At 39.2% G+C, this 26019-nt stretch overlaps 1 protein-coding gene across 1 annotated transcript in view; it reads left to right on the top strand.

The window, feature by feature from the left end:
* Nucleotides 1-26019, top strand: part of si:ch211-186j3.6 (neural-cadherin) — a 361416-nt gene that overhangs the window by 193744 nt on the left and 141653 nt on the right. Inside the window, exons 12-16 of the mRNA XM_036584289.1 lie at nt 157-324; nt 5169-5418; nt 7263-7390; nt 13099-13285; nt 22934-23077. Of these exons, the coding sequence (XP_036440182.1) occupies nt 157-324; nt 5169-5418; nt 7263-7390; nt 13099-13285; nt 22934-23077 (877 nt within the window). The remainder of the gene's footprint in view (nt 1-156; nt 325-5168; nt 5419-7262; nt 7391-13098; nt 13286-22933; nt 23078-26019) is intronic.

Below are 26019 nucleotides of genomic sequence, written 5' to 3'. Positions count from 1 at the left end.
GTTGTGATTGAACATCATTTTAGCTGCACAATTAGGCACTAACTTTATGTCATTGTGACATTAAAAAAAAAAGAATAATAAATTACCAGTATACAGAGAGGCTTGATCACTCATCAAATGTCTTTAACACTTTATATTGCTCATGTTTAATTGCAGAGGACCTACATTACCAGAGAAATCATAGCCACGGATGGAGGGAACCGGAGCAGCTCGGTGGAGCTGGCCGTCACCATCACTAATGTAAAAAACCAGCCGCCTCAGTGGGAGAAGGACAGCTATGAAGTGGTCATTCCAGAAAACACCGTCAGAGACACGCCTATAGTGGTATGGATCTTTTGTGCTGACTCTTGGAGATGACCTACACTAGTGCTGTGCAGAAGTCTTAGGACTCCTAAAAAGATGACACTCAAATTGACTGATTATTTGCTCAGAAAAGCAGACATTAAAATAAATATAGACACAATATATTGTTGTCAGTTAAATCTCTCCTCAAGACAGCCAGACATTTGTAGTTAATGTCCAATTCCTGATTTGTCTAATCAATACTTCATCAAGTTATACTTCATTATGTTAAATCGGATGTGCTGGTGGTGGAATTGAACAGTCCATGCAATGACTGAAGTGCATTGAGGAGAAGATGAACCAAATCATATTTATTCTACTTTTATATGGTACTTTTACAAATATAAACACACTCACTGCCCACATAAATAGATTTAACCCCTTATCTTCTCAGGAACTGCCAGCTTAAGAAGAACTCTTTTACACCATTTTACACCATTATTCCATGTAATTACTAAATAATAAGACAATAATAAGCCCCAGACTGTCCAGGCTTTTACACTGCACTGTATGAAGAAAAGTATCCAGACGCCTATATTAGTAGGGAGCCGTTACCCTCTTTACTGCAGTAACAGCCTCTACTCTTTGAGGAAGACTTTACACTATATGTTTGAATATTGCTGTAAGAATTTGATTGCATACAGCCACAAAAGCATAAGTCAGGTCAGAACTGATGTTGGCCAATTGACCTGTCCATGCTCCATCCACAAATACTTGCATCGTAGGTAGTGTTACAAGGCATCCTTTATAGAATATAAACATAAATCCCTTTCGAAATAATGAATTTAGATTGGAGTTTAGATTTCCTACATTACATTGAGTTTGTTGTTGTGCCTAATTAAAGGTTCACTGTTGTATGTGTTTTTCCGTGACAAGGTGGAGAGCCCAGTGACAGATGCAGGAATGATGTCTTTTATTTAAGAGCATGCTCTGTGCATCTGCACCAACTCAGTCTGACAGCAGTCCTAGCATACAAGCTTTCATACCTGCAGCTATTTATGCATCTGCTAAAGATCAACTCAGTCATGAGACACAAACAGTAGACAATAACCCAGTCATGTGTCAGTGATTACACCATTATAGTGACTCTTGGGGTTTTGATCAGGCTGCCTCAGTCTTTAATAATTGATTATTTAGGAATGCACAGAGGCATAGCAACCACATGTCAAGGATGTGATTAGACATGGGTGAACGCAGTGTGAAAAATGGAGGTTTATTAGCATAGACCTTTTTTGCTGGTTTATTGTGTTCTCTGTACAAGTAAAAAGCACCTCTATCGGTTATCACTATGAAAACTTAAGTCTTAAGCCTTAAAAAAGTGACGGAAACAGCATATGAACCTTTCGTTCTGGCTTGGTTGCAGAAAATTTTTATAGATGTGAAGCACCTCATTGATCTGGCTTGTAAATAACTAACTAAACAACTAACTGACTATCTAACTCACTCTCTAACTCACTCACTCACATGTAGCAATCTAAAGATTCTCCACAAGATGGAGCTATTCATATGAAAATAGCTTTTGCTACTTTACATCAATGACACTGTATATTTTTGTGAAAGTAAAAGGAATGAATCTGCACAGGTTAGAGTTTGACCATCATACCGTTGATGGAATCAAGTTCACAAATTTATCCACAAAAGCCCCTCCAGCAAAGCACCAATATTTATTAATGGTTTGTAACTTACTTATTGTAAGCAAGTACTTTACATTAAAAAAGAGAACTGGTGAAAAGTATGAGCTAATCAGCAGAAACCAACCAAACCGCTGAAGTTCCTTAGTAACACAACACAGTAACAATTACATTGTTTCACGGTCAGTTAAATCTGTCTGAAGTTGCTTTTGTCAAAATTAGAACAAGTTTTAATTTGAGTAATATTTACATCAATTTGGCAACAGGTTCTATGAGCAAATTTGCCACTAGGCTAACATTAGCTGGATTATATGACAAACCAGTGTGACCTTTCACATACATGCAAGATAAAACATAACACTGGAAATAAATAATACGCTCAAAATGTTCTTATTTTGGCAAAAAATTTGCATGCTGCATTACTTTTCCTAATTTGAGTGTACAGCTTACAGGTAATAGATCATTTTAGAAGACCATTGCCAGAGCCTTCAGACCACAGCTGAACCTCTCAGCATCATGGTCAACAAAAGCAAATCAAATCAGATACATGTACAGTATCCTATATGTATTATAATTAGTATGTATTGTGAATGGAGGCGATTATCCTAGTCCTGACGTTAGTTATTTGACGTGTAGACAGGCGAGGCATGAGTTAGCTCGCAGACGCTGCGTTGTGTGCTGTCATGTTCTGTCAGTTACCTCAGACAGCCTCTGTTTTCCGCTCGACCACGCACACCTTGCTTCCCGTGCACACTCACTAGCATCTATTTCCATTTCAATTAATGACAAGACTCAGCTGTGGCTGCAGCGTTTTCTTCTTCCCAATAACTCAGCATTTACTGTGTGTGTGTTTGTGTATGTGTGTATATATATATATATATATATATATATATATATATATATATATACATATATATATATATATATATATATATACACTTATATACACAGGCACAGGCCTTCGTTCTATCTATATTTGTGTAGTTCCTGGAATAGCCACACATGTTCCAGAGTCCCTAAAGGCCGTATTAGTCCAGATCCTTCCTGTTAGTCTCTGCCTTCACTTCTATTTTTAAGTGAACCACCGCATTTGCTGACCAGAGATTCAGCCAATCACTGGGCTTGGATTATTCATGGCCATTTACTTTTTCTCTTTCATTCAGTTATGGGTGCATTGAAAATTAATTTGCTGAATCTCCTGCAGCTCTTTTATGAGCTATTAAGGCTATTAAAAATGTAGAAGAACATTTTACTAAATGTAGAATGGCTTGGATAGTGAGGTTCAACAGACAAGGATGAATTCAAAAAGGAGAGGAGAGGAAGAAAAAGACAGTGACTAATAAAGGAAGATCTGCATTTGCTGGTCTAATTGACCTGCGGTATAAACGTTAGTTTCCATGTTAGGAGAGGGGTCTGCTGGGTATCTGATTGATCTGGAGTGTGTTGTTCTAGTTGGATGCTCTGTTTTTGAGCACAGGATTGTGATTAACAGGGATATTGCCGAGTGTTCACTTCAAAAGAGAGAGGCTGAGTGCTTCCATGATTGAGATGAACTGACTACTGAACTCAAACGACCACTCAATTATGAATGCAAGCTCTCCCTTTAGGCCTGACTAATACAGTTTAGTATCATGCACGCTTTGAAGTCACCCTATTTTTTGTTATTAAACAACAACAATGCTGTAGTAGATTGTCAGTCATATTATTTTTAGATATGAAGCACCTCATGGATTTTACTTATAACTCACACATTCACATTTAGCAAGCTGAAGACTCTCCACGAGGGGGAGCTCCTAGCACTGGCTCTGACTTAGATTTCGTATGTGTCATTGAAAAGATAGAAACTGGCATGAACCCACATCAGCAGGATCTCTCTAGCAGCTAAACAGCTAAACGAACCTCATATGCAGTAGAGAAACCTACTGAATAGAGCATTTAATTTCATTGCATTGAGAAGCCTATGGAAAAATCTGTGGGAACAATATTGTCGCTGTCCAAAAAAAATATAGCTCCAAAATAGTAGCTTTACAGGAGAAGGCAGAAATGTTTTACTTTTACTTTTAATGTAAGTTAATGTAAAGAGGTTTTATTTCTATTGGTGCCTTCATCATGAAATGTTCACATTTTTAACGTAAAGGACATCTGCTGGGTTTAAATGAAGTAGACAAATAAAAATAAACATAAATACATGGAGATACATGTGTTTTTTGGACATCAACAACATGCATGCTTTAATATTTATATCTTAATAGCTGCATCATGGGTGTTTGACATTTAAATGCTGATTTAATTGGTGGAAAGCAGGATACACCCTCGTCTAACACAGCATTAAACATATACACGCACATGCATACAGACTTCTGATTGTTTGAGATTTTATTGAGCTCTGTAATAAATGTTTCTGGTCTTTTATCGCCCAGCTCCTTATTTTTATTACTGGGTAGGTTGACTATTATGCATTTGATGATGCTGCCACTGGAGTATGACAACAGCTGTTTACTGATATAGAGAATTTTCACTCTAACAGAGTAAAGGTACTTATACTGGTTGGCCTGTTTGATGAATATTTTTTATTCTTTTCGCATTGAGTTTCTACAATAAACACATTCCTAGGAGCTGCAATGCCAGAGCAGATTATATGACATTTGAGGTGCCAGATATATGTAAATAGATTGGCAGAACAAAAGTGTTAGAAGCCTAATGAGTGCATTCCCGGTCTGGGCTTGACCCCATGCAGAAAAGGAGCAACTTAACCATTTAGCTACTCTGTTCTGAACCACCTGTAAAATCCCTTAAATGTTGTGATTATTCTTACACCCAGTATTGTATACTAAATGTATAAAGCGGTAATGGCTACTGTCACAACAAACGTGCATCATAATAAGGAAATTATTAAGAAGTGAAATACACATTTATGTGTTTTTGTTCGTCTATATATATATATATATATATAAAGCTTTTCAAGGACTGCTGACTGTAATTTTATATTTTGCTATTTGCTTAAATGAGAGGATACAACAAAACTCCAGTCCAAGGCCATTTTAATAATAATTTATCACTTCTCATACATATTCCATACCATATCGATCATATAATGCATCCCTACTGCTTTGCAGCACTGATATCTGCATGCAGGTTTGTTCTACCTCAAAGTGCTGCCCCCTGTAACAGTGCCCCCTACCTTTTGCCTTTCAGACAGTCAAAGCCACCTCTCCGCTGGGTGACCCCAGAGTGACCTATAACCTGGAGGACGGCATGGTCCCAGAGACGAACATGCCTGTGCGTTTCTACCTGACGCCCAACCGCGAGGACGGCTCAGCGTCCATCCTGGTGGCTGAGCCGCTAGACTACGAGACCACCCGCAACTTCATGCTCAGGGTCCGCGCTCAGAACGTAGCAGCTGTGCCTTTAGCTGCTTTTACCACTGTGTATGTCAACCTCACAGGTAGGCATGTCAGTCTGTCCGTCCACCTGTCTGTCTCTGTGTGAAATGGCTCTATTTTCTATTTGTAGATTTTTTATTTTTTATTTTATTTTTTGATTTATCCATAGGTCCCTTATTATTCAGTTATTAATCTTAAGACTTATTATTGAGTAACTATTACAAATAGTTCTGTAACCACTATGAAATGAATATGTATGTTAAATAGTTATGAGAGTGAGGGATGGAAGTGTGGACCCATGTATGAAATTTGAGGAAAATTATGAAAAATCATTGTATCCCTTTATTCTATAACTGTGAGATGTCGACTTTGATTTGGATTTATACGATTCGTGCTCTGTACATTCAATGCCTTTAAATGTTGATTCCTTCACAACAACAGAGCCACATGTGTTTAATTTGTCTCCCACCTTATAATAACCAAGTGCTAATCCACCTCACTGTTTAATCCCATTGAAATCCTAATATACACTAATCCCTGCTTCTAATCCACTTCAGTTATACTCTCAGACCTTGAACTACCCTTACCTAATTTTAAAGCTCAGTAGCGATCATTCTTTAATATCCTATATCTTAGCACTCTGTTAGCCCTTTTCTGCTTCAATATTGCTCTGCATTTCTAATGCCGCGGGAAGTCGCTCTACCTTCCTATGTAATTTACTGGCTCTGCCCCACAGCCATAATCGGGCTCAAGTCATGCATGAATCTCTCGCTCTGTTCCATTTATGAGTACACTTTAATACTGATCTAGGATCAGCCTCCCCATCCGCGGCCCAATATTAATCCAATAAGAGTTTTATGATGAGGCTGCTTTTTAACTGCTCCTCTCCCCCTCTCCTAAAACGAGGCAGCTTGTCCGGACCCGGCGCCAATCTTTTCTGGAAAGCGCTCCATCATTCATGAGTGCACAGTCTTAAAGACTGACATATAATTTATCCACTTTCTCTGCTCACTTATTTACGCTCTCTTTCTCCAATTAAAAGCACAACCGGTAGCATATGAAATGGGGAGTCGGAGGGGCGGGAGGAGGGGATGATGAGGGGAGGAAGAGGGGAAGAGGTCGTAATGGATTTGGACCTGCTGTTTAATTCATGGATTACGACTTTGACTGGGAGAAAATTAAAAACCTAGAAGTGCATCAGATGGCGATTAGTGCCTGGGATCGTTCGACCCATTAAAGATCTTGCCCTAAATTCCACTGTCCTGACTTCCCCTCCATTACTGAAGGACGGCACACATTTCACCAGCCAACCTCAACAGCTGACTGTTTCAAAGTCAAAATTCCACTTAAAGTTCTCCTGGATTTACTTGGTTTGACGAGTCAGTTGCCATCTGCTGGAAAAGGCAGCTTGTCCAGTGTGTGAATCAAGCCAGGAGGGCCACTTTTATATCTTCTTGCTTGATTTCATCTCTATTTACTCTGAGGTCAAGGTGCTATATTAAGGTTGGCATCTAAAGGGAGAAAACAACGTATCTTTGAAGTTGCGCCATAACTCTGGTGGACGATAGGTCTCTCTTAACCCGTGTCAACAGCCTCAGCCAGAGCCGTGCAACCTCCACTGAACGACTAAATGAGGCTCTGAGTCCAAGGTTGACTGTTGAAGAAGGGACAGCCGTGTCTGTGGAAAATGACAGTTAACTTCAGTGCCTTGCTGCTGTTGTGGCTTGAAAGCAAGCAGAAATGATTGACAGACCATAGAACTGTGAGCATTAATAAAATTCTCTGTGAGATTTCATGACAGAAGGTGAAAGGCTGATGTGGTTATGTATGCTGTGCTGCTATTTATGCTGGATGCTACATAAATCAGCTGTTTCTTTCATTGTGTGCGCGTGCATTTTGTGAACAGATGTGAACGACAACGTCCCGTTCTTCACCTCTTCCATTTATGAGGCTTCGGTGACGGAGGGGGCAGAGATTGGCACTCTAGTTCTCCAAGTGTCAGCCAATGACCTCGATCTGGGGTTAAATGGAAAGGTAAGTAATTCTATTGTTTTTTTTGTTCTGTTGTCTTTTAAATCAGTATTACCTGGCAAGATTTTGATTATGTCTCCTTCACTCTTCACAAATAAAGTATCCTAAATGGTTCTTGGTTTGGATGAACAGTTCTGGACAGAAACCTTTATTTAGTAGAGAACTACTTTAACCTTCTACAGCATAGTGTTGCCGTATGGCAACAATTACTTTATCTCAATTTTGCTAAAAAGCAGTAACATAAAATCTGTGTTTTCCTATTAAATTGTGCAAAAAGGGTCTTTTACTTTGAAAGGGCAAATACTTCATGACAGCACATGACCAGGAATTCTTATTATGATGTTGTCATTACCATACATTCCACATACCAATTGAAACTGTATTAATTTTCAATATTTGTAAATATTGGGTCATACATTTCACTAAGTGTAGGTTGGATTTTTTTGTTCTTGTTTTCAAAAAAGGATGTTTTAAAGAAAAATTAGATTTCATGGTGCTTTTTTTAGATTTTATGGTGCTATGGTACGATTGCGCATTGTTGCCATATGGCAACAATATACAAAGTTCCCCACTTAATTTTTAGAAAGAAATCATTTTCAAATATTTCCATTATTTAATTTATTAAAATTGTAAATAACAAAAACATATAACATAAACCATTTTTATCATATGTAAGTAATAATTCATGCAATAGAGGGTTAATAGAGGTGACCAAAAGAGTTCTGAATTTAAATTATGTGAAAGTTCTTTAAACTTTAAACACCTCATTTGCTTTTGATAAAGAACCATCCACTGAAAGTTTCTTAGGGAATCAAAAGTGGTTAAACTACTATGTCAAGCTCTTTTGCACACCTTTATTAGAGTATTTGTGCCATGTGCATGTCCATGTTGAGCAGTAAAACGGATCAATGTGTAGTGCTGGAGCTTTCCTTATGCTGTCATGGTTTCTACTGTTATATAAAATCAGCTCCATGCTGTCTTTGTTGGGGGATGCACTGTGAAAGTTTCTCAACAAGTGTGCACACACATTCAGAATGGAATTCACATACCTAAGGACTTATTACTGATTTGTTTCATAAGAGTAGCAATAAAAATAACTGATGTGTGAAGTATAGCACTGTGCAGAAGTCCGAGACCACCTTTTATATATTTAATTTCCAGTCAAAACAGCCATTAAGTACACATTAATGTCCGAGAAAAAAGAAACATATTTGACAGAAAATTGCACAAGAACTATGATTTAAGAACTATTAAATCATTTATGCAGTATTTAATATGTCCAGCTATGCCTTTATTACAGCTTCTATTTTTTCAGGAGACTTGCTTTCAATTTTCAAAGAAATCTGCAAGTATCTTTTTCCGTACCTCCAATGTTCAGTGTTAGAAGTTGGTTGCATGTTCTGCCTCTCATGATTGAAGTAATCCTGAACACATTCAATGATTTTGAGGTCTGGACTCTGGGGTGGTCAGTCCATTGTTCTGAGAACACCAGCAGCTTCTTTGTTTTATTTGAAAATGTTCTTCTTGTCTATTTCATTTTCTCAGTAAGGGCTTCTTGACGGCTACACATCCTTTCAGACTCATCGTGTTGAGTTGTCTTCTCACAGTGGAAGCATGGACAGAAACTCCTGTGGATTTTTTCAGATCTGAAAGCGAGAGTGGAGCTTGATTTTCTCCTCTCTCTCAAAGATGAAAGCTTTAAGTCCGATGGGGAGAGTTTTGGTCATCTACCAGGTCTTTCATGGTTGTAAGGAGTCCAGTTTTTTCTTTAATAATTTTTTGAAATCCAGTTTTCACTTATTTTGGACACTTTGACTCTCCCCTTTATTATGCAAGTGGATTATCTAATCTCCCTAATGTCTAATCTGCTCAGAAATATTGAGTATAAGGGTTGTTTTTAAATTAAAATAAATGAAAGGCGGTCTCTGACTTTTGCGCAGTAAATGCATTCAAAGTAAAAGCAATGACACTATTGAAAGACCACATTAAGGAAGAAGTCTCTTTTTCTCCTTAGCAATAAAGTGACGCTTGTCATTCAAGTGTTTACAATGTCTTTGTAGGCATGAGGTGGAGTTGACATATGAAGAAACCAAGTGTTTTCAGTGTTCACTTAAGGCCTGTCATTGCAGCGCTCTGATTAGCAGCATCCACTGATACTCAGTAAAATCATCCTGTCCACTGTGGTAAAGTGGGATGGTGGATAATGACATTGCTTTTTTCTGCTGTCTTCTAAATCAGATGCTTGTCATTAATGTTTGCAATGGCATGAGATAGAGTTGACATGTGAAAAAATCAAATGCATTTAGTCCTCATTCAGTGCCTGTCATTTACTTCTGCAGTGCCATTCTGATTAGTAATGTACTCGCTGTTCAATAAAATCATCCTGTCCACTGTGGTTTGAATGTGGACTTACTCCGGCTATTATCAGCAGAGCCTGCCATCTTCCATGGCGTCTGCACAATAAATTGCTGACAATTTGAAGCCATTTAAGTGAGGAAAGAGAAAACCAAGGCTTACCGCTAAGTCATCAAAAGAGGACTCATAAGGCATGAGTAATGACACGTACGCAGTTAAAAGCTTTGTCATGGGCTCATTCTGCTGCAGGGCTGACACTAACCCCGGCCAAGTCACACTCATTATGCTCATTCTGCTGCCTCTCGATGGGGCAAAGCTTAAAGTACAGCCCCATCAGTCTCCTGTCCTATTATAGCTCGTTGTCTGATAGAAATTCTACATAGTGTGCATAAAGAAATGGAGTATTAAATCCTAAAAAAAAGCACCACCAACACTCGTGACTCTTCTTTACCCTTTTAATAGAATTACTTGAGGAATGGCGTGGCGTCTGGCATTGGGGGGTGGGGGGGTTGTGATGAGATGTTCCTGTCTCTGTATGCACACTGTCCTTGGCTGCTTAATTGCATGCTCTCCCTGAGCAGCTTTGCAACAACCCCGCTGAATCATAGATACCATGCAATCCCACATTTAGATAATGAGTATCATTTGTGGGCGTGAATACTAATATGATTTTTTGCTTTCTTTTTATTTATTTATTTATTTTTTTTTTTTTTTGCTGTTTTTTCCGGCTTTTGCCGTAGCAGTTGGAGATTGCAGCTTGTTTTAATAACCTGACCCCCTACCAGCTTTTTATTATGGCATTTACATTTAATTCCACCTCTTATTTGTGTTCTCCACGCTAATTCGGCTGGCAGGCCACCATTTATTACACACACCATGCTGTTATAGTGGGGCCACTCGAAGCGTTTTTTTGCCTGATAATTTCTGTTGGGGGCCATTTGAGGCTGTGGAGAGACGGCGGCCGTACCTTTTTATCCTTTCAGCCTTTAGAGACTATCGGCTTTAGCTTCATTATTCTTATCGCAAATGACTTTTGAAGGACCTGCACAGTGCAAAAAAACACATTTCCCTCACTTTTTTAATGATGTAGTATGTAAACAAATTTTCAAAACATACCATTCACTCTCCAGTACATAAAGTCAAATACAAGGAGTGTTTCCGCCTAGACCAGGGGCTGGCAACACGTGGCTCTGGAGCCTCATGTGGCTCTTTTACCTCCCTGTTGCGGCTCCACAACAGATTTAGATTTTTAGGTGAAAATAAAATGATCCTCCTTTGCAGTAACATAAAGCTCTGCTTATCGTTCAAATACAGTTTTAACAATAACTGGAGTTAATGTATAACTTGTAATTCACCTTTAACACTGAAGGTTGGCACGCAGACTGCTGGTCATCATAGCAATGACAACAGTCTCGTCTAGCTAAGAGAAAGATTTAAGACGAACATTGATAATTTGTAGCTGAAAGGACTAATTTGCGTTTATAATCACTCCAGCTGGTTTCCTGATACATTTAATCTGCAACAAGAAACTGTCAAACGCTAAATAGTCATGAAGCTGAAGCCAGCTTCTCGTTCACCAGCTTCTTGTTCAATTGTTACGTTCCACCTAAAATAGTGCAACAGTTAGCTACATAGCTACATGCTAGTGCCTCAGGCACCAATTAAGGTGAAACAGGAAAATTCGAACAAGAAGCTGCTGAATGAAAAAAAGTGAAATGTTAGACATTTTACATGAAAACTGTTCTACTTTTGTGGAAAAGTTTCCTGCCAGAGATGCAAGAAAAGCAGCTAGATCTGAGCTAAAGCTTAAAGCAGGGCATAGTAAGTCTCTGTTTTCATTCATATTTTTAGACCATACTAGTACATTAGCACATACTGAGACATATTTACAGCCAAGATGGTGAAACGTTACTTCAAAAAAATGGACATGAAATGTTTTGGCTCCCAAGGTGGTTACATTTTTGTTGAAACTTAACAAAGTGGCTCTTCTTAATATTTGGGTTGCTGACCCCTGGCCTAGAATTGGCTTGAATGAGGCACAATACAGGGCAGTCAATCAAAACAGAGGACATGTACATTTATTCGTCTTAAAAGCACAGTAACAGTAACAAAAACAGCCTGGTTAAATCTGAAGAATAAATGTTGCAAAATGAATTATGGATCTTTTTATTTGTGCAAAGCCCCACACAAATGTCATAAGTGGACTTGAGTGGAGAGAAGAATAAAACACAAGACACATGTAGGAGAAGGGCTCTTTAACTTTTGCTCTACTCCAGTGTGAAACTGTCAATATGTCTTTTCTGATGGTTGTGGAGAAGAGTCTTGTGGTGCTGGATTGGTGTCCTGGGCGAATGAGTTATGAATGAAGGCTGCTTGCTTTCGACAGCTTAATTATACACAGAGCTGGCTGAGGTGGGATCACTCGGTGGCTCAGAGCCGTGCAGGAAGAGTCCGATTAATCACAGACTCCATCCGTCCTCTTCACTCGTCTCCCTCAAGACTTCCCTCTGCCAAGCCTCAAATATCGTCTCTTCCTCCGTCCCTCTTGTCCCTTATTGCCATGCTCATCATCTCTCTCTCTCTCTCCTCTCTTACTTCCTCACTCTCTCTCTCTCTCTCTTTTTACCTCCTCTGTCTTTCTTTCTCTCTCTCTCTCTTTCTGTCTTCTGCTTCCACTTTCTTCATCTCTCCCTCTCTGTCTTTATTTTACTCCCCTCCTCACTTCCTCTCTCCATCTCTCTCCCTCTCCCAGTCTTTCTTTTGCTCTCAATCTCTCTTGCTTTCTCTCTCCTTCTCTCTCTCTTTCTTTAGCTTTCTCTCTCTCCCTCTTTTCTTGCTTATTCTCTCTGTCCTTCTATCCTCTTTTGTCTTCTTTCCTCTCTCTACCTCTCTCTCTCTCTCTCTGTCTCTTGTTCTTTTGCTTTCTCCCCTCTCTCTTTCTCTCTTTGATTTGCCTCCCCTTTCTGTCTATCTCTTTCTTTAACCTCTCTCTCTCTGTCTCTCTCTCTTTCTCTTTCCGTCTTTCTCTCTCTCTCTCTCTCTCTCTTTCTTTTGCTCTCCCCTTTCTTTTTCTCTCTCTTTCTCTCTTTAATTTGCCTCTTCTCTCTGCCCATCTTTCTCTTTCTTTTGCTTCCTCTCTCTCTGTCTCTCTCAGTTCAGTTCAGTAGCTCAGTGCTTCAGAGCTTTATTACTCTGACTCTATCAAGTACAAATGTTGCCAAAGCACAGCAAAGTTTAACTACTCACATCCAACACGTTAACAGAATTAGTAGTCATCGTGGAATTAACAACAAAGACAGTTATGATAAACAATAAAAATAATAATAATGCTAATAATAATATTCTTTGTCTCTCAGATCTCGTACTCTTTGCTGAATGACCGCAGTGGAGACTATCAGTTCTTTCGTATTGATCCTGAACTGGGCTCCATTTACACCGAAGCCGTATTTGACCGGGAGACGAAAGGATCATACCTGCTGGAGGTGAAGTCCATGGACGGCTGGGAGTCTGCCAGGCCAGGCCGGCACGGGCAGCCCAACTCAGGTACAGCCAGCCTTCTAACACAGCCTCTGTGCTACAATTAGAACTCTACATCCAGTTAACCCCCTTAAACAAACAGAGAAATTCTGTGGAAACAATTTGATGAAATGTTATTGTTGTGCTTACACACAACGAAAAACAAAAAAACATACTTCACATTTTTGCTTTCATCGTGTCTTGACAAAAACAAACAGAAAAAGTTAGAAATTCTGTATTCAATGTGTCAAGAAAGTATGTAAATCAAATGTAAATGTAATTAATAATGTACCCAACTATGTCATTAATTGTGTAATTATGTAGTTACGTTTACAAAGTATAGCAGACATTAATAACTCTAGACGTCTAGAGCCAAACCACAGGCCTATTATTCAGTCGTTAATCTTTAGACTTATTATAACTGTTTACATTTTTTGGTAGCTGATTTTTCTATTAAATTAATATGGCAGTTGTAGAGTTTCAGAGTGAGGAAATGAAGTGTGGGTCCACATACATGCTTTTTATGTTTAACCCCTTAAATAGTGAGTGCCCACTGACCCTTTCATAACCTAACAATAGCTCAATCAGTTTGCATTGAAGTCCCTGTAATTACTGAATAATATGCCTTAGTATGGCAGCAAGCCTGATTTTAAGGGGTTAAGGTGTAATGAAGAGAAAATTGATGCAAATCACTATGAATAATGACAGATATGGGAAAAGCTAATAGTGAAAAAAAAATGTGATAGCTGAAAGTGTGCAGGCCTGATGTGATGATGCTCAGGATGCTCAGACAGAGTAATCAGCCTTGAACTCTGCATGAGTCATAATGAGCTTCTCAGGCCTCAGCATGTCATCCATTCCCTCTTTAGGCCTGATTGCCAAAGATTTGTAGACTTCCAGCAAGTCTTTGCACTCTGGATCTGAGGCCATATGCACACAGCTGCACTGTGTGAGTGTGATCATTCTTAGATGTCAATGAAGTGATCATATAATTGTACGTGTTGTATTACCAGAGCATTTACCAAATCTAGACATGTCTTGTACTGGTGTTCAATACAAAGTGAGTCTCTATACTTTATTTATACCATCCTTACTCTTTGGTGAGCAGCAGCATCAGGCATTCATGTGATCAATCAGTCCATTAGTCTACCTCTTTCACAAATGAATACATCTCATAAACTTTTTACAGCAGCCTACGCATTTTAAAATAAAGCAGCAGTTGGGACTTGAGGTGGAAAGAATAAAATTGACAGGAATATAAGTAGAAGAATGAAGGAAATTATTCAAGTATGAATAAAGTTTTTTGACTTACTTCACATTCTTTTCTGCCTTACAGAAAAAAGGGTCCAATGCTCATAATTTCACTTATAACCGGCTACCAAACATGCCAATTAGCCTAAACATTAGCTATATTCAGCTAATGAAAGCTAGCCTCAAAATTAGCAAACATTAGCTCAGTTAGCCTGCTAACAGGCTTGAGAAAATACAACATATAAGCAATAGAACATACAAGCAACAGTGTTGGAGTGGATCTAAACATCAAAGTAAGAAGAAAACAATTGATGAATTTAGTAGCTTTATGCTAAGATTAGTTAGCCAGCCGTTTGATTTCTTACCTCTTTCTGCATCCTCAGGTTGGAAGTTGAGTTCTGAAAGGCAGAGATTTCCACAAGTTTCGGGGGACATATTTCATAATAATGCTGTTTCCTTTAACGCATTAAAAATTGAACAGAGATGACAAATGGTGTACAGAATGTTATGCTGGTACCATTACTCTCCCTGCTTCCACCGTGTTATCAGAAGCTCACAGTTTTGGAACAGAGCTCGGGTTGCCACCCATCCATTTTTCAGTCTGTGTCCAAGTGTTTAGTTTTGAATGTCTTTTGTCAGTTTTTGCAGTGATTCTCTACTATGTGGAGAAAAAACACTATGTCGGTTTGTCAGTTTGTCAGTTTTTCTTTCCCCAGACATGTTAGGCCATTTAGCATAAATTCAGTTTTTTTAATACAACGGCCAGTCATAAAGACAGCTACGAGAAGTCAAACCATCTGTCTAAAATAAGGAAGACATCTTCTAAGCAAAGCTCTTTCCAAGAAGAAAGCCTTCAAAATGAACCCAAAATATAGTTTACCAAAGATTCAAACAATCAAACATCTGTAAAATACAGAATATGTTCTCATTAATCATTAAACATAATGGCATTTCTTCTATGAGACCCCACCAAACTTCAGATTGCCATAAACAGCACTGGCATTCTGAACAAATCATTCCAGCTACTTATCTCAGGTATGGTTCATATAAAGTCACCTGTTTGTCTAATTTTCAATTCACTAAAACATCTACAAGCTTTTTTTGAAGAACAAACTGCTGCTGGTTTACATGCACCATTTCTTAACTCTATAGGCAGTTGTTACAGTAATAATCTAGTATAACACTTACTAGACAGAAAGCCCAAGTAAAAGTGAAGGTACTACAATTTAATGGTACTAATATAGAGTAATTTGGGTGAAAACATACTCAAAAACATTTACATTTATTTAGCAAACACAGTACAGACAAAATTAACTATGTTTTTGTTAGTAATTCAATATATAAACTGTTAGAAGCTTTAGCTCTTGTGTGATATTACAGAAACAGTGAAATAGTGCACTCTGTGGCATAAAAACTGTGCAATTTGTGATCAGTCCTAGGGGAACATGGTCCACACGCATGGTTATCCTCCTGTTGGGAAGCTTAGCACTGTAGGGACCGATGCTTCTCTTCAGTGACGTGATGCACTGATTCAGCTGGATGAATAGACACTTGATAAAGTCCAGCAATTGGCATTCTTGTCCACATGTTGAGGCGATGCTATGTGGCTAGTGGCTTGAAAAGATGCGGTGGCACGCTTCCCACTCATCAAAGCAAGAATGTTGAGGCTCCAACCTCGCCGATGGCACTGTCAGCATTTTAAAGGGAGAGACATATAATCTGGAGAATTAGAGCCGAATTAATTAAAGACAATGATAAAGTATTTAATCAGAATGAATACATTTTGGAGCTGTTATGTAATATGTTGTGATGTTATTTTGACAGCCAGTTGTGAACTGGGCCTCATTGATTGTAGCATGGCCTGTGCTACACCGGGCTCGTGAAGGACGTTATAGGCAGGGTTGAGGGTTGCATCGTCCATTTTAACTTCATTTTCACGCCTTTTCAGCCCTTTTCTCCAAAACCAAGCTTTTTAGCTCATCAGTCTGTCACTGCTGCTGCTCATCCCTCTCCCATGCTCTCTGTTCCCTCTCTGCTCTTTTTAAAGGTGCTCACGCTGCCAACGCCAGATCAGCATGAGCACCTGAGCTGAGAGGGAAAGAGAGCTTGTTGCTCCAGCCCTGCTCATCACCCTGCCTTCCTGCCAGCTCTCGCGGCTGTCACTGGGGCCCTGGGGTTGAGCTCAGGGCACATTGATATATCGGTTAGTCAGTAAAATTGGGTGATATTAAGATTGCAGTGATTTATCTGTACCAGAACAAATAAAGCACTACTAATGCTACTAATAAAGCACAGATATTGCTTTAATATCAAAAACGTATTGTAGCATCAGCATAGAACAAGACACAAAACATTACACATGAGGTCAAATTCTCTTTTATTTTGAAAAGGCATGTCAGCAGACAGCCAGAAATGCCCAGCCCAGTGCTGCTGCAAGAAAAAAAAAAACAGAGGGAGAGGGTAACACAGGAGGATAGACACTTCTAACCACTAGTCACACTACAAAGCCCAGCATTCTGGGACACAGTTACCCTAATAAACACAACTAAACCACACAACAACAACAGCAACAGCAGTACGTTTTTAAATGGCAGTATAGCGCACTCCAAGAGCCACTCTGCAAGGCCACACCCCCTAAGCTCCTTACTGCAGTGCAGAGCCTGTGGTGGACAACACAATGTAAAATGTATCAGGGACAAAAATGATCGTATCATGCAGCACTTTTAGTATGTATTGTTGTGCTATGCAAAGCTGTTTAGTGATGTGACTGGTTAATGTGATGTTCAATGATAGAACTGTACATAGTGAAGTTTACAGGTGTGATTCTGTCTGTATTGATATGTGGTGACATGCAGTGGATGGGATTGCTTAGTGAGATGTGGTGGTGTCCATTTAAATGTGATAGTGTATGTTTAGTGGTGTACTTTTGCGTGATGTATAGTGAGATACATTTATATTGCTATGTGGCATCCTGCTTAGGGACAGGTGTATCATTCCCTGTATATTAAACCAGTTAGTCCCTCTTGGAACATCTGCTTTTCCAGGAAATTGAAAGTTCATTTCATGTCAGTTTTGGTTGTTGTGAGGTTCTTGATAAAACAAACACTGCTGGGGTGTTTAAAGAAAAAATGTCATGAAAGCTCCTGAGTGCTCTGTGACTCTGCAGATCTGAATTTTAAATGAATGCATGTTCAGACAGTGAGCTTCCTCACGGGCGTCTCCCTGCACTGCTGTTTAACATGATGGATTAGTCTGTACTGAGACTTCTGCTCTGTCCCGTCACTCTGACTGCCCCCATAACACATCTCACCCACCAGAGTGGAGAGGAAGCATGCAGGAGGACACATGCGTACAAATGCAGCACACACATATACACAGCAGGATGCACTGATTCAGTTCAGTGACTAAACAGTTAGTTAAGTCCACACAAGCACATAAATGATCTGCTCCATCGTTCTGAGCCACTTTTGGCACAGAACCTTATTTGCCATATAGAAGAGAGTCTCAACTTTCTGGTGATAACTATATTATCATTGTGCTCCAACTATGAGTTGAGATAGGACCTACACTTATTTGCACCACTAGACAAAAGGTCAGACATACTCATAGAACAGTTGGGAACTTAGAAATACTATTTATGCAATTAGACCAGTCAAGAAATATTGGCCTTCTGAAAAAAGTTGGGTGTGAAAAAGTATTCACCCCCGCGTTCTCTATTTTGCATATTTGTCACAGTAAATGGTCTCAGATCAGATTCAATGATCATTTCATTTCTTAAAGGAAAAAAAGACAGGACTTGTGCTTGATCTTCAGATCATGGACTGATGACCGAACTTTCTCCTGCTGAATCTTCTGGTAGAGAGCAGAATTCATGCTTCCCTAAATTATGGCCCAGTCACCCAAGCAGCAAAGCATCTCCACACTGTCACACTACCACCACCATGTTTGAATACTGGAGTGATGTTCTTATAGTGGAATGCTGTGTTCCAGTGTCTGCCAAAAAGTTCCACTTGGGCTCCACAGAGCATTATTCCAAAAGGCGTGGTGATCATCAGGGTTTGTTGTCAAATGTGAGATGAGCCTTTATGTTCCTCTTGGTTAGCTGTAAACTCAACAAGCAGGTGGTCGAATATTTTAATCATGCCAATATGAAATGGATGGATAAAAACCCTGAGCTCAAGAAGAGAAAGCCCCAACCTCACCTAAACAGTCCAGACTTGATTCTCATTACACCATTATTTTATCCATAAAGATTTTATTTCAAGGCAGCTGTGTCTACTGGCTCAAATAGGATTAGTGTTCATAGTTTTAATCAAACATAGCTGCTGGGTCTTTTTCAAAGGCATGGGATAGTGCTAAGACTTTTGAAGGATGTTTACTGTTTTTGGCTGTTTCCTTCTAAATAAAGTATTGAAACGACTGGGATATTCACAAAAATTGGTGCAAATTTTATGTGGTTTAAACTTACAAAGTAAAGTAATGTAGTGAAATTACTTTTTCAGTGAAGGAAAATGTGAAGTAATCTCATTACAGTTTGAGAAGTAATTAGTAAAATGTAACTTTTTTAGCTCATTAGCTTCTGAAAGAGGACCTAACTAGCCAAAAGTAGCTTTCTTTCAAAGGAACAAATGACTCAGCTTAATGTTTGTAGGATTTGGGAATTTGGTGGAAATGTGTAATTGCTTGCAATGTGCAGAACAACATTTTGTAATGTCAGTTGTGCTCTGGACTCTTTCCTGAGTGGATAAGTCTGACGATTGCGAGTGCATTGAATGAAAATATATTCAAAGAGAACTCAGTTAAAACTTGATAAGGCTATGTAAGTAAATTATTATACTCTTGTTATGATATGTTTATCAGTATGAACAATTTTGATTTCACGTTTGAGACCTTAACACCGAGCTGGTACTTCCACCAAGTCTGTGAGTGTGACGATGTATGATGTGGCATTTAAAAAACTCTGAAATCTGACCTGATGTCTATGACTTTTAAATTTTTATAACAAAATTTTCTGACAAAGCCGACTTACTGTTCTTCATTTTCATCTATTAATTATTACCATACTATTATTATTACCATTGTATTCTATTCTATATTCTATTCTATATTCTATTATTATTATTACCATTATCTTTGTTCTTTTTGTATTGTTTTCACAGATCACAGTTTATCAAGCTAGAACTGCAAAACTTTGTATGATCATAGAGCCTGTGTGGGAATAGCGTGCTTGAGCTTTCGGGCACAACCGTAGCAATCACCTATTAAAACCTTAGCAACCACCTGGCATACCATAGCAATGGACTAGCAGCACCTTAGCTACCACCTAGGATAACATTGGAATGGCCTAGCAACACCTTAGCAACCGCCTGGGATATCATAACAGTGGCCTAGCAACACCAAAGCATCCATTTGAAACACCACAGCAAGGGCCTATCAACACCTACCTGGGATACTATAGCAGTGGCTTACCAACACCTTACCTATCACCTAGGATAACACAGAAGCTTCCTAGCAGTACCTTAGCAACCACCTGGGATACCATAGCAATGGCCTAGCAACAGCCTAGCAACCGCCTAAGACACCATAGCAAATTCCTTGGTAATCCTTAGTTATTACCTGCGATGCCATAGCAACAGCCTTGCAACACGTTAGCAAACACCTAGGATACCATAGCAATGAAGCAGCAGCACCTGAGTTACCAAACAGGATAACATAGGAGTGGCCTAGCAACACCTTAGCAACCACATGGGATACCATAACAATAGCCTAGCAACACTGTAGCAACCAAATGGGCTACGATAACAACAGCATAGCAATACCTTAGCAACCACTAAGGATTCCATAGCGACTTAAAGTTCATTCACAAATTCTTCCCTTTCTAGTTTAGCATGTTTTCACTCCTGACTCAGTATTACTACTTATTTCAGTTTGAGAGGTCCAAATCTATATATTTTTTATTTTACATTAGTATTGATGCTTTTTGAAATCTGAGGCTTTATTTGATCAGAAGCCAAAAAATAACCCCAAACAGCCTAGAGTTTTGATCTAAAGTCTGGTTTCAACACAAACAGGCCTTTAGTGACTTCCACTTGAAGATGATAGAAAGTGTCAAATATGCAGTGCATGTACACTGTAGGGAGACACTGTGAAACCTGCCGAAAAAAGACAGACAGGATGTTGATGTAGAGACACATGCACACACTCATGCATGCGGTGTTGTACAACAGTGTAATGAAGTCATCCTGTCAGAGTGATCCACATGTCAACCAGAGGAAAACAAAGAAGCAGGAAGTGGCACGGCGCAGTGATGTGCGTTTATTTGAACTGAGACGACATGACCACGGCTCTGAATGACACGTCAACCTGTCAGCGGCTGACAGGCGCCGCGTTTGCTCTCTTTCATTTACACGCACACCCCAGCATCTACAGCCGGAGTCTGTCGGACTGAACCGTACGCGTTCTTTTTTCCACCGTGCCGTTGTTTAGATCCATTACGGTTGCATGAGCCGTCTCTGCAACCAGTTTAAATAATTGATCTCATCTTGAGGAGTATATTGCAAATTATGTCTCGTTTGAAAGTGATATCAAAGGGAGGAATATTAGATGGGATTGCCCCCTCCGCCACCTCAACTCCCACCTCCCCTTTCCCCATCCAGCCCACACCCGTCCAATCTCGAACCCCTGGGACTCTTCACATCTCCTCACATCTGCCTTCTTGATGGCTTCAAACACAAAGCAGAAATGCGGAGATGAGAGGAAGATAGAGAGATGAAGAGAGGGAGAAAAATGGAGGAGACAAACAGAGGAGGGGAAAATAGGGAGAGGATGGAATTGGGGGAAAGGAGATAAAGGATGGCTGAGAGGGAAGCAAAGAGGGAGAGAGAGAGAGAAAGTATGTGTTCAGAACTGTGCAAAAGTCAGAGACCACCCTTTGTTCATTTAATTACCAGTCAAAAATGGCCATTAACAAGTCATTCATTTTTAAGCATCAGGGAAACATTTGGGTGGTCTATTCAGTATGTAATTAAATGTGTAATTACGTTATAGCATTTGAATAGGACAGCAAAATAGCAGTAATATCTCTCAGCTTCTAAGAGATAAGAGAGAGATAGTGGCCTGACAACCCCAAAGCAACCAAATTAAAAAACATAGCAACAGCCTAGCAACACCTTAGCAACCACCTGGAACGCCACAGCAATGGCAAAGCAACACCTTAGCAACTACCTGGGGTACTATAGCAATGGCCTAGCAACAGCCTAGCAACCACATATGAAACCAAAGCAATTGCCTATCAACACCTTAGCAACCACATGGGATATCAGAGCAACAGCCTAGCAACCCTTAGCAACCTCCTGGCATACCATAGCAATGAACTAGCAGCACCTTGGTTGCCACCTAGGATAACATAGGAATAGCCCAGCAACACCTTAGCAACATCCTGGGATACCATAACAGTGGCCTGGCAACACCAAAGCAACCAAATGGAATACCATAGCAACAGCCTAGTAACACCTTAGCAACCAACCAGATAGGGTAAAACGTAGGGAAGGGGCAAAAAGTTGATCTATGGTGGCATTTTAACTCTCTTATAGTTAATGTTTCCCCTATGCTACATTCAGAGTTTGTCTTTTTTCAACTTTAACTCATTAAAATCTGCCCCAGAGTAGTTTTGGCCATGTGCTTGTCTGCATTGGACAGGAAAATGGATCTGTAAATGGAGAATTCAATGTGCTACTGCATCATCTATAACTATATAAAAGAAGCTTCATGTTGCCTTTCTTGTTGGAAGAACTGTGAGAATTTATGAATTCACATCACTATGGAGACACTTATTATTGATTTGTTTAACTAGAGTAACAAAATAAACTGAAACTGAAATGTTCCGAATTATATTTTTAAATGGCAGTTTGTGACACAAACCAAATGATCAAAGCAATTTTTCAACTGTCAGATTGTGTTCTTTAACTATTGTTGATGTCACCAAATCCATGGAATATCAAATCCAGTTTTTGGTTTTTAATTCCTTACCATTTACAACAAAATGGCTTTTAGAATTTATGGACATTTCATGATGAATGGACCAATAGAAATGACTTCAAATCTCGTTACATTAACTTACAGTAAAGTGAAGCGCTCCTGTAAAGGTACTGTTTCAGGAATATAAGGTTTGTTATAACAGCAGTGATCTCAAAATAGGCTACAAGTGACAGCAGCATTGACAAATCACATAATTAAAGGAAAAAGGTAGAATAAAAGGCAGAAATAGAGGTTTTCTTGTCCCAGCATTAAAGGGTTAAAAGAGAAAGGGGGGGGTGAAGAGATAAGGACAGGGTAAGAAGAGAAGGAAAAGGTGTTCAGGTTGACAGAATAAGATCAGCAGTGGTTGTTTAATCTCATATATGTGTGTTTGCTCTCTCCCCTCAGATACGGCGTACGTGCGGATTTTCATCAGCGACGTGAACGATAACAAGCCGGTCTTTGCGCAGACGGTGTATGAAGTCGACGTGGATGAAGACGCAGACGTGGGCTCCACCATCCTCACCGTCAGCGCTAATGACGAAGACGAAGGTAGGCCGAGACAAATAGGAAGCGTGAGGGGCAGATTCAAAACGCTGGAGGTGAAGCAGAAAGAACGCAGGGCCAGTTGCAGACTGCGCCAATGACCCCTGAAGCGAAAAAAAAAACAAAAAAAACAAATATGAAAGGAATACTGATCATAGCATTTAGAAATTCTTTAAAAGGCTTTCAGGCCTTTTGCATTCTCCCCCATTGTGAGCTCAGCCTTCAAATCCTAATGGGCAGCAGACAGTTCTGGATGTTGTGTATAGCACACTTCCACTGCCCAGATAGAAATTCTTCACTTTACTCTTCCCCATAATATAACGGCATTCATAATTCATAACTCGGAATACTTCGCATTCTTCCATCCCATTCAAAGATTTTTATTCAAGAGATTATAAAGATGTTCCAGCTCTTTCAAGCGAAAGTCAGGAAGAAACTTTAAGATCATGTCTTCTGACTCATGAAAAATAGAACATACTCTGTAATATTTACACTGTCTTCAAGTGTATACATCTGCAAGCTCTTTTCAGATGTGTAACACTACTGTTATAAATGCATAAGAAGCTTAAGAATTTATTCTTTGTTGCAGTGTCTGTTTTTGAGATTGTACTGTGGGTTTTATTGTTTTGCCTTCTATCTTTTTCAAGCTGGATGAAATTTTGTGATTTTGTCTTCAACTGATTTTGTCCTCCAGTTATGAAACATTTGAAAAAGACTGAAAGTATGAAACATAGCAAAGTTATGAAAAAGTTGAGTGTGATGTATCAGGAAAATTGTCAGTTTGAACAGTCTGAACAGAGGAGTCCAGCTTCTTAAATAAGCAGACACCTGGACAAAATATGATTTTGTATAGACTCCCTAGAGGTCATTCTGAAATATTATGTTATTACATCATTAAAGTGGGATTTACCAGGAAAAGCCACATTATTATACAAGAAAAATGCATAGTTCAACTGAGGGACCTCCAAAACAAATGAAAATTAAAAATAGAAAATCATTGCCAGTAGAATGGGATGATCTAGAATAGCCACACATGAACCTAAGGTCATCATGCCTAATGCCAAGCGTAGTTTTGTGGGGTATAACGCCCCCCCTTGCACTGGGCTGTGGAACAGTGGAACTGCATTCTCTGGAGTGATAAAGCTCCATTCAATACCTTAGGGATGAGTTGGGGTGTCATTTGTGATCCATGTGTTTTCCAACATCAGCACCTGACCTCAGTAATGCTCCTGTGGCTGAATTCAATCAAATACTCACTGCAGTGTTCTAGCATGTAGTGTGAGGCTTTCCCAGACTCGTATTAATTCAAACAAACTTTTGGACATATATTGTATATACCAGAAAGTGTGCTGCATGTTTCTTTAACAGTTATCACCTAAAACTAAAGAAATCTGGAGTAATTTGACATGATTTCTTACTCTTAGCTCATCAGAAAAAAAACATCCTTTACTTTTTTGCCATTGAAATGAACAGACAAAAGCACAGATTGAAAACTGTCAAAGAATGTGAATTGAATGTAAATGTGCTTCAGTCTAACCCAATATGTGTGTGATAAATATGTAATTAAATAGTAATGCGACATAAAATTAATAAGTCTAGACTTCTAAGAGTTAACAGGTGCTATGACGATATAGAGCTGTGCATTGGCCTTTCAGTATGCATGTGTGAGTCATATCTTGCAGACTACACATCAATGCCACGTTACCCCTGCCTCCTATGTGCTTTAATATGGACGTCACAAGTGCATGAAAAACCCCCAGATAAGCTCTCTGGTTCATTTCCCTGTCTCACGTAAACCCACACAGCACAGCAGAGTCGACACATAACTCACTCCTCATCAGCTAGCCTGGTTGAGTCCATAAATCCTCGTCTGAAACACATCATCCCTTCTGCTGCAGCTGGAGTCCGTGCTCGTGGATATCAGCAGCGCCGATCTCATCAGACGTTTATCAGAGGCCTACTAAGGGCCTTAAGCCTCATCATGACGAAACACGCTTCAGTCTTAAGTTACTATTCAGCCACGTCTTCCTGAAGAATCTGGCTAAATTCCTCTGCTTCTGTCTTTTCCTAACCTCTTGAAGCTCAGGCTTATTATTTATTTATTAATCTGAAAACCTATTCAGTATCTACCAGTGTTGGGATAGTTAATCTCAATACTCATTACTTTTCTTCTCTTTACATGCTCACTAAAACACATGCAGATCTGTACCTGTAGAAAAATACAAGGAAAAGCACAGCTGTCCTTTCAGTACTTTAATTAGAAAGAAAAAACAATCATGATAAATGTCATTCAAAAGGCCTGTCACTATACCTGCTTTTGATCTGAACAAGATATAAAAGCAATTCCAGAAAGGTTGGGACGGTAGATAAAATGCCAACAAAGCAGTGATTTATACATCTAATTTCGTTTGTATTTGAAAAAGAACAGTACAAAGACTAGATATGTATTTTTTTGTCTTGTCTACTAATTGTTTTTTTTTCAGAAATTTATGCCTGTAACATGTTCCAAAAAAGTTGGGACAGAGCAGATTAAGACTAGAAACATTGTCAGTGGTCAAAAACATACAATTATGCTTGGACATATAAGAAAAACTGTCTAGTCCTTTATAAGTCAAGGCTCGCCACTTTGCCAAAAATGCATCATCAAAAAATCTACCAATTTAAAATATACATTTTTCAGCCAGCAAGTGCAAGGATTGTAGGTATTTCACTCTCTAAAGTTCAAAATATCATCAGAAGATTCGCGGAATCCTGAGAAATGGAAAGGGCAAGGCCAAAAACCACAACTGAATGCCCATGACCTTCGATCCCTCAGATAGGACATCACCACATGGGCTCGGAAGACCATTGTCAATAAACACCGTCTGTCACTGAATCCACAGATGCAAGTTAACGCTGTCCTATTCACAGTAGAAGTCATATGTCAACAGCATCCAGAAATGCTGCCA

This window comes from Colossoma macropomum, unplaced genomic scaffold, assembly GCF_904425465.1.
Source record: "Colossoma macropomum unplaced genomic scaffold, Colossoma_macropomum, whole genome shotgun sequence".
Classification (NCBI taxonomy): domain Eukaryota; kingdom Metazoa; phylum Chordata; class Actinopteri; order Characiformes; family Serrasalmidae; genus Colossoma; species Colossoma macropomum.
This window is presented reverse-complemented; position numbering and strand designations above follow the sequence as displayed.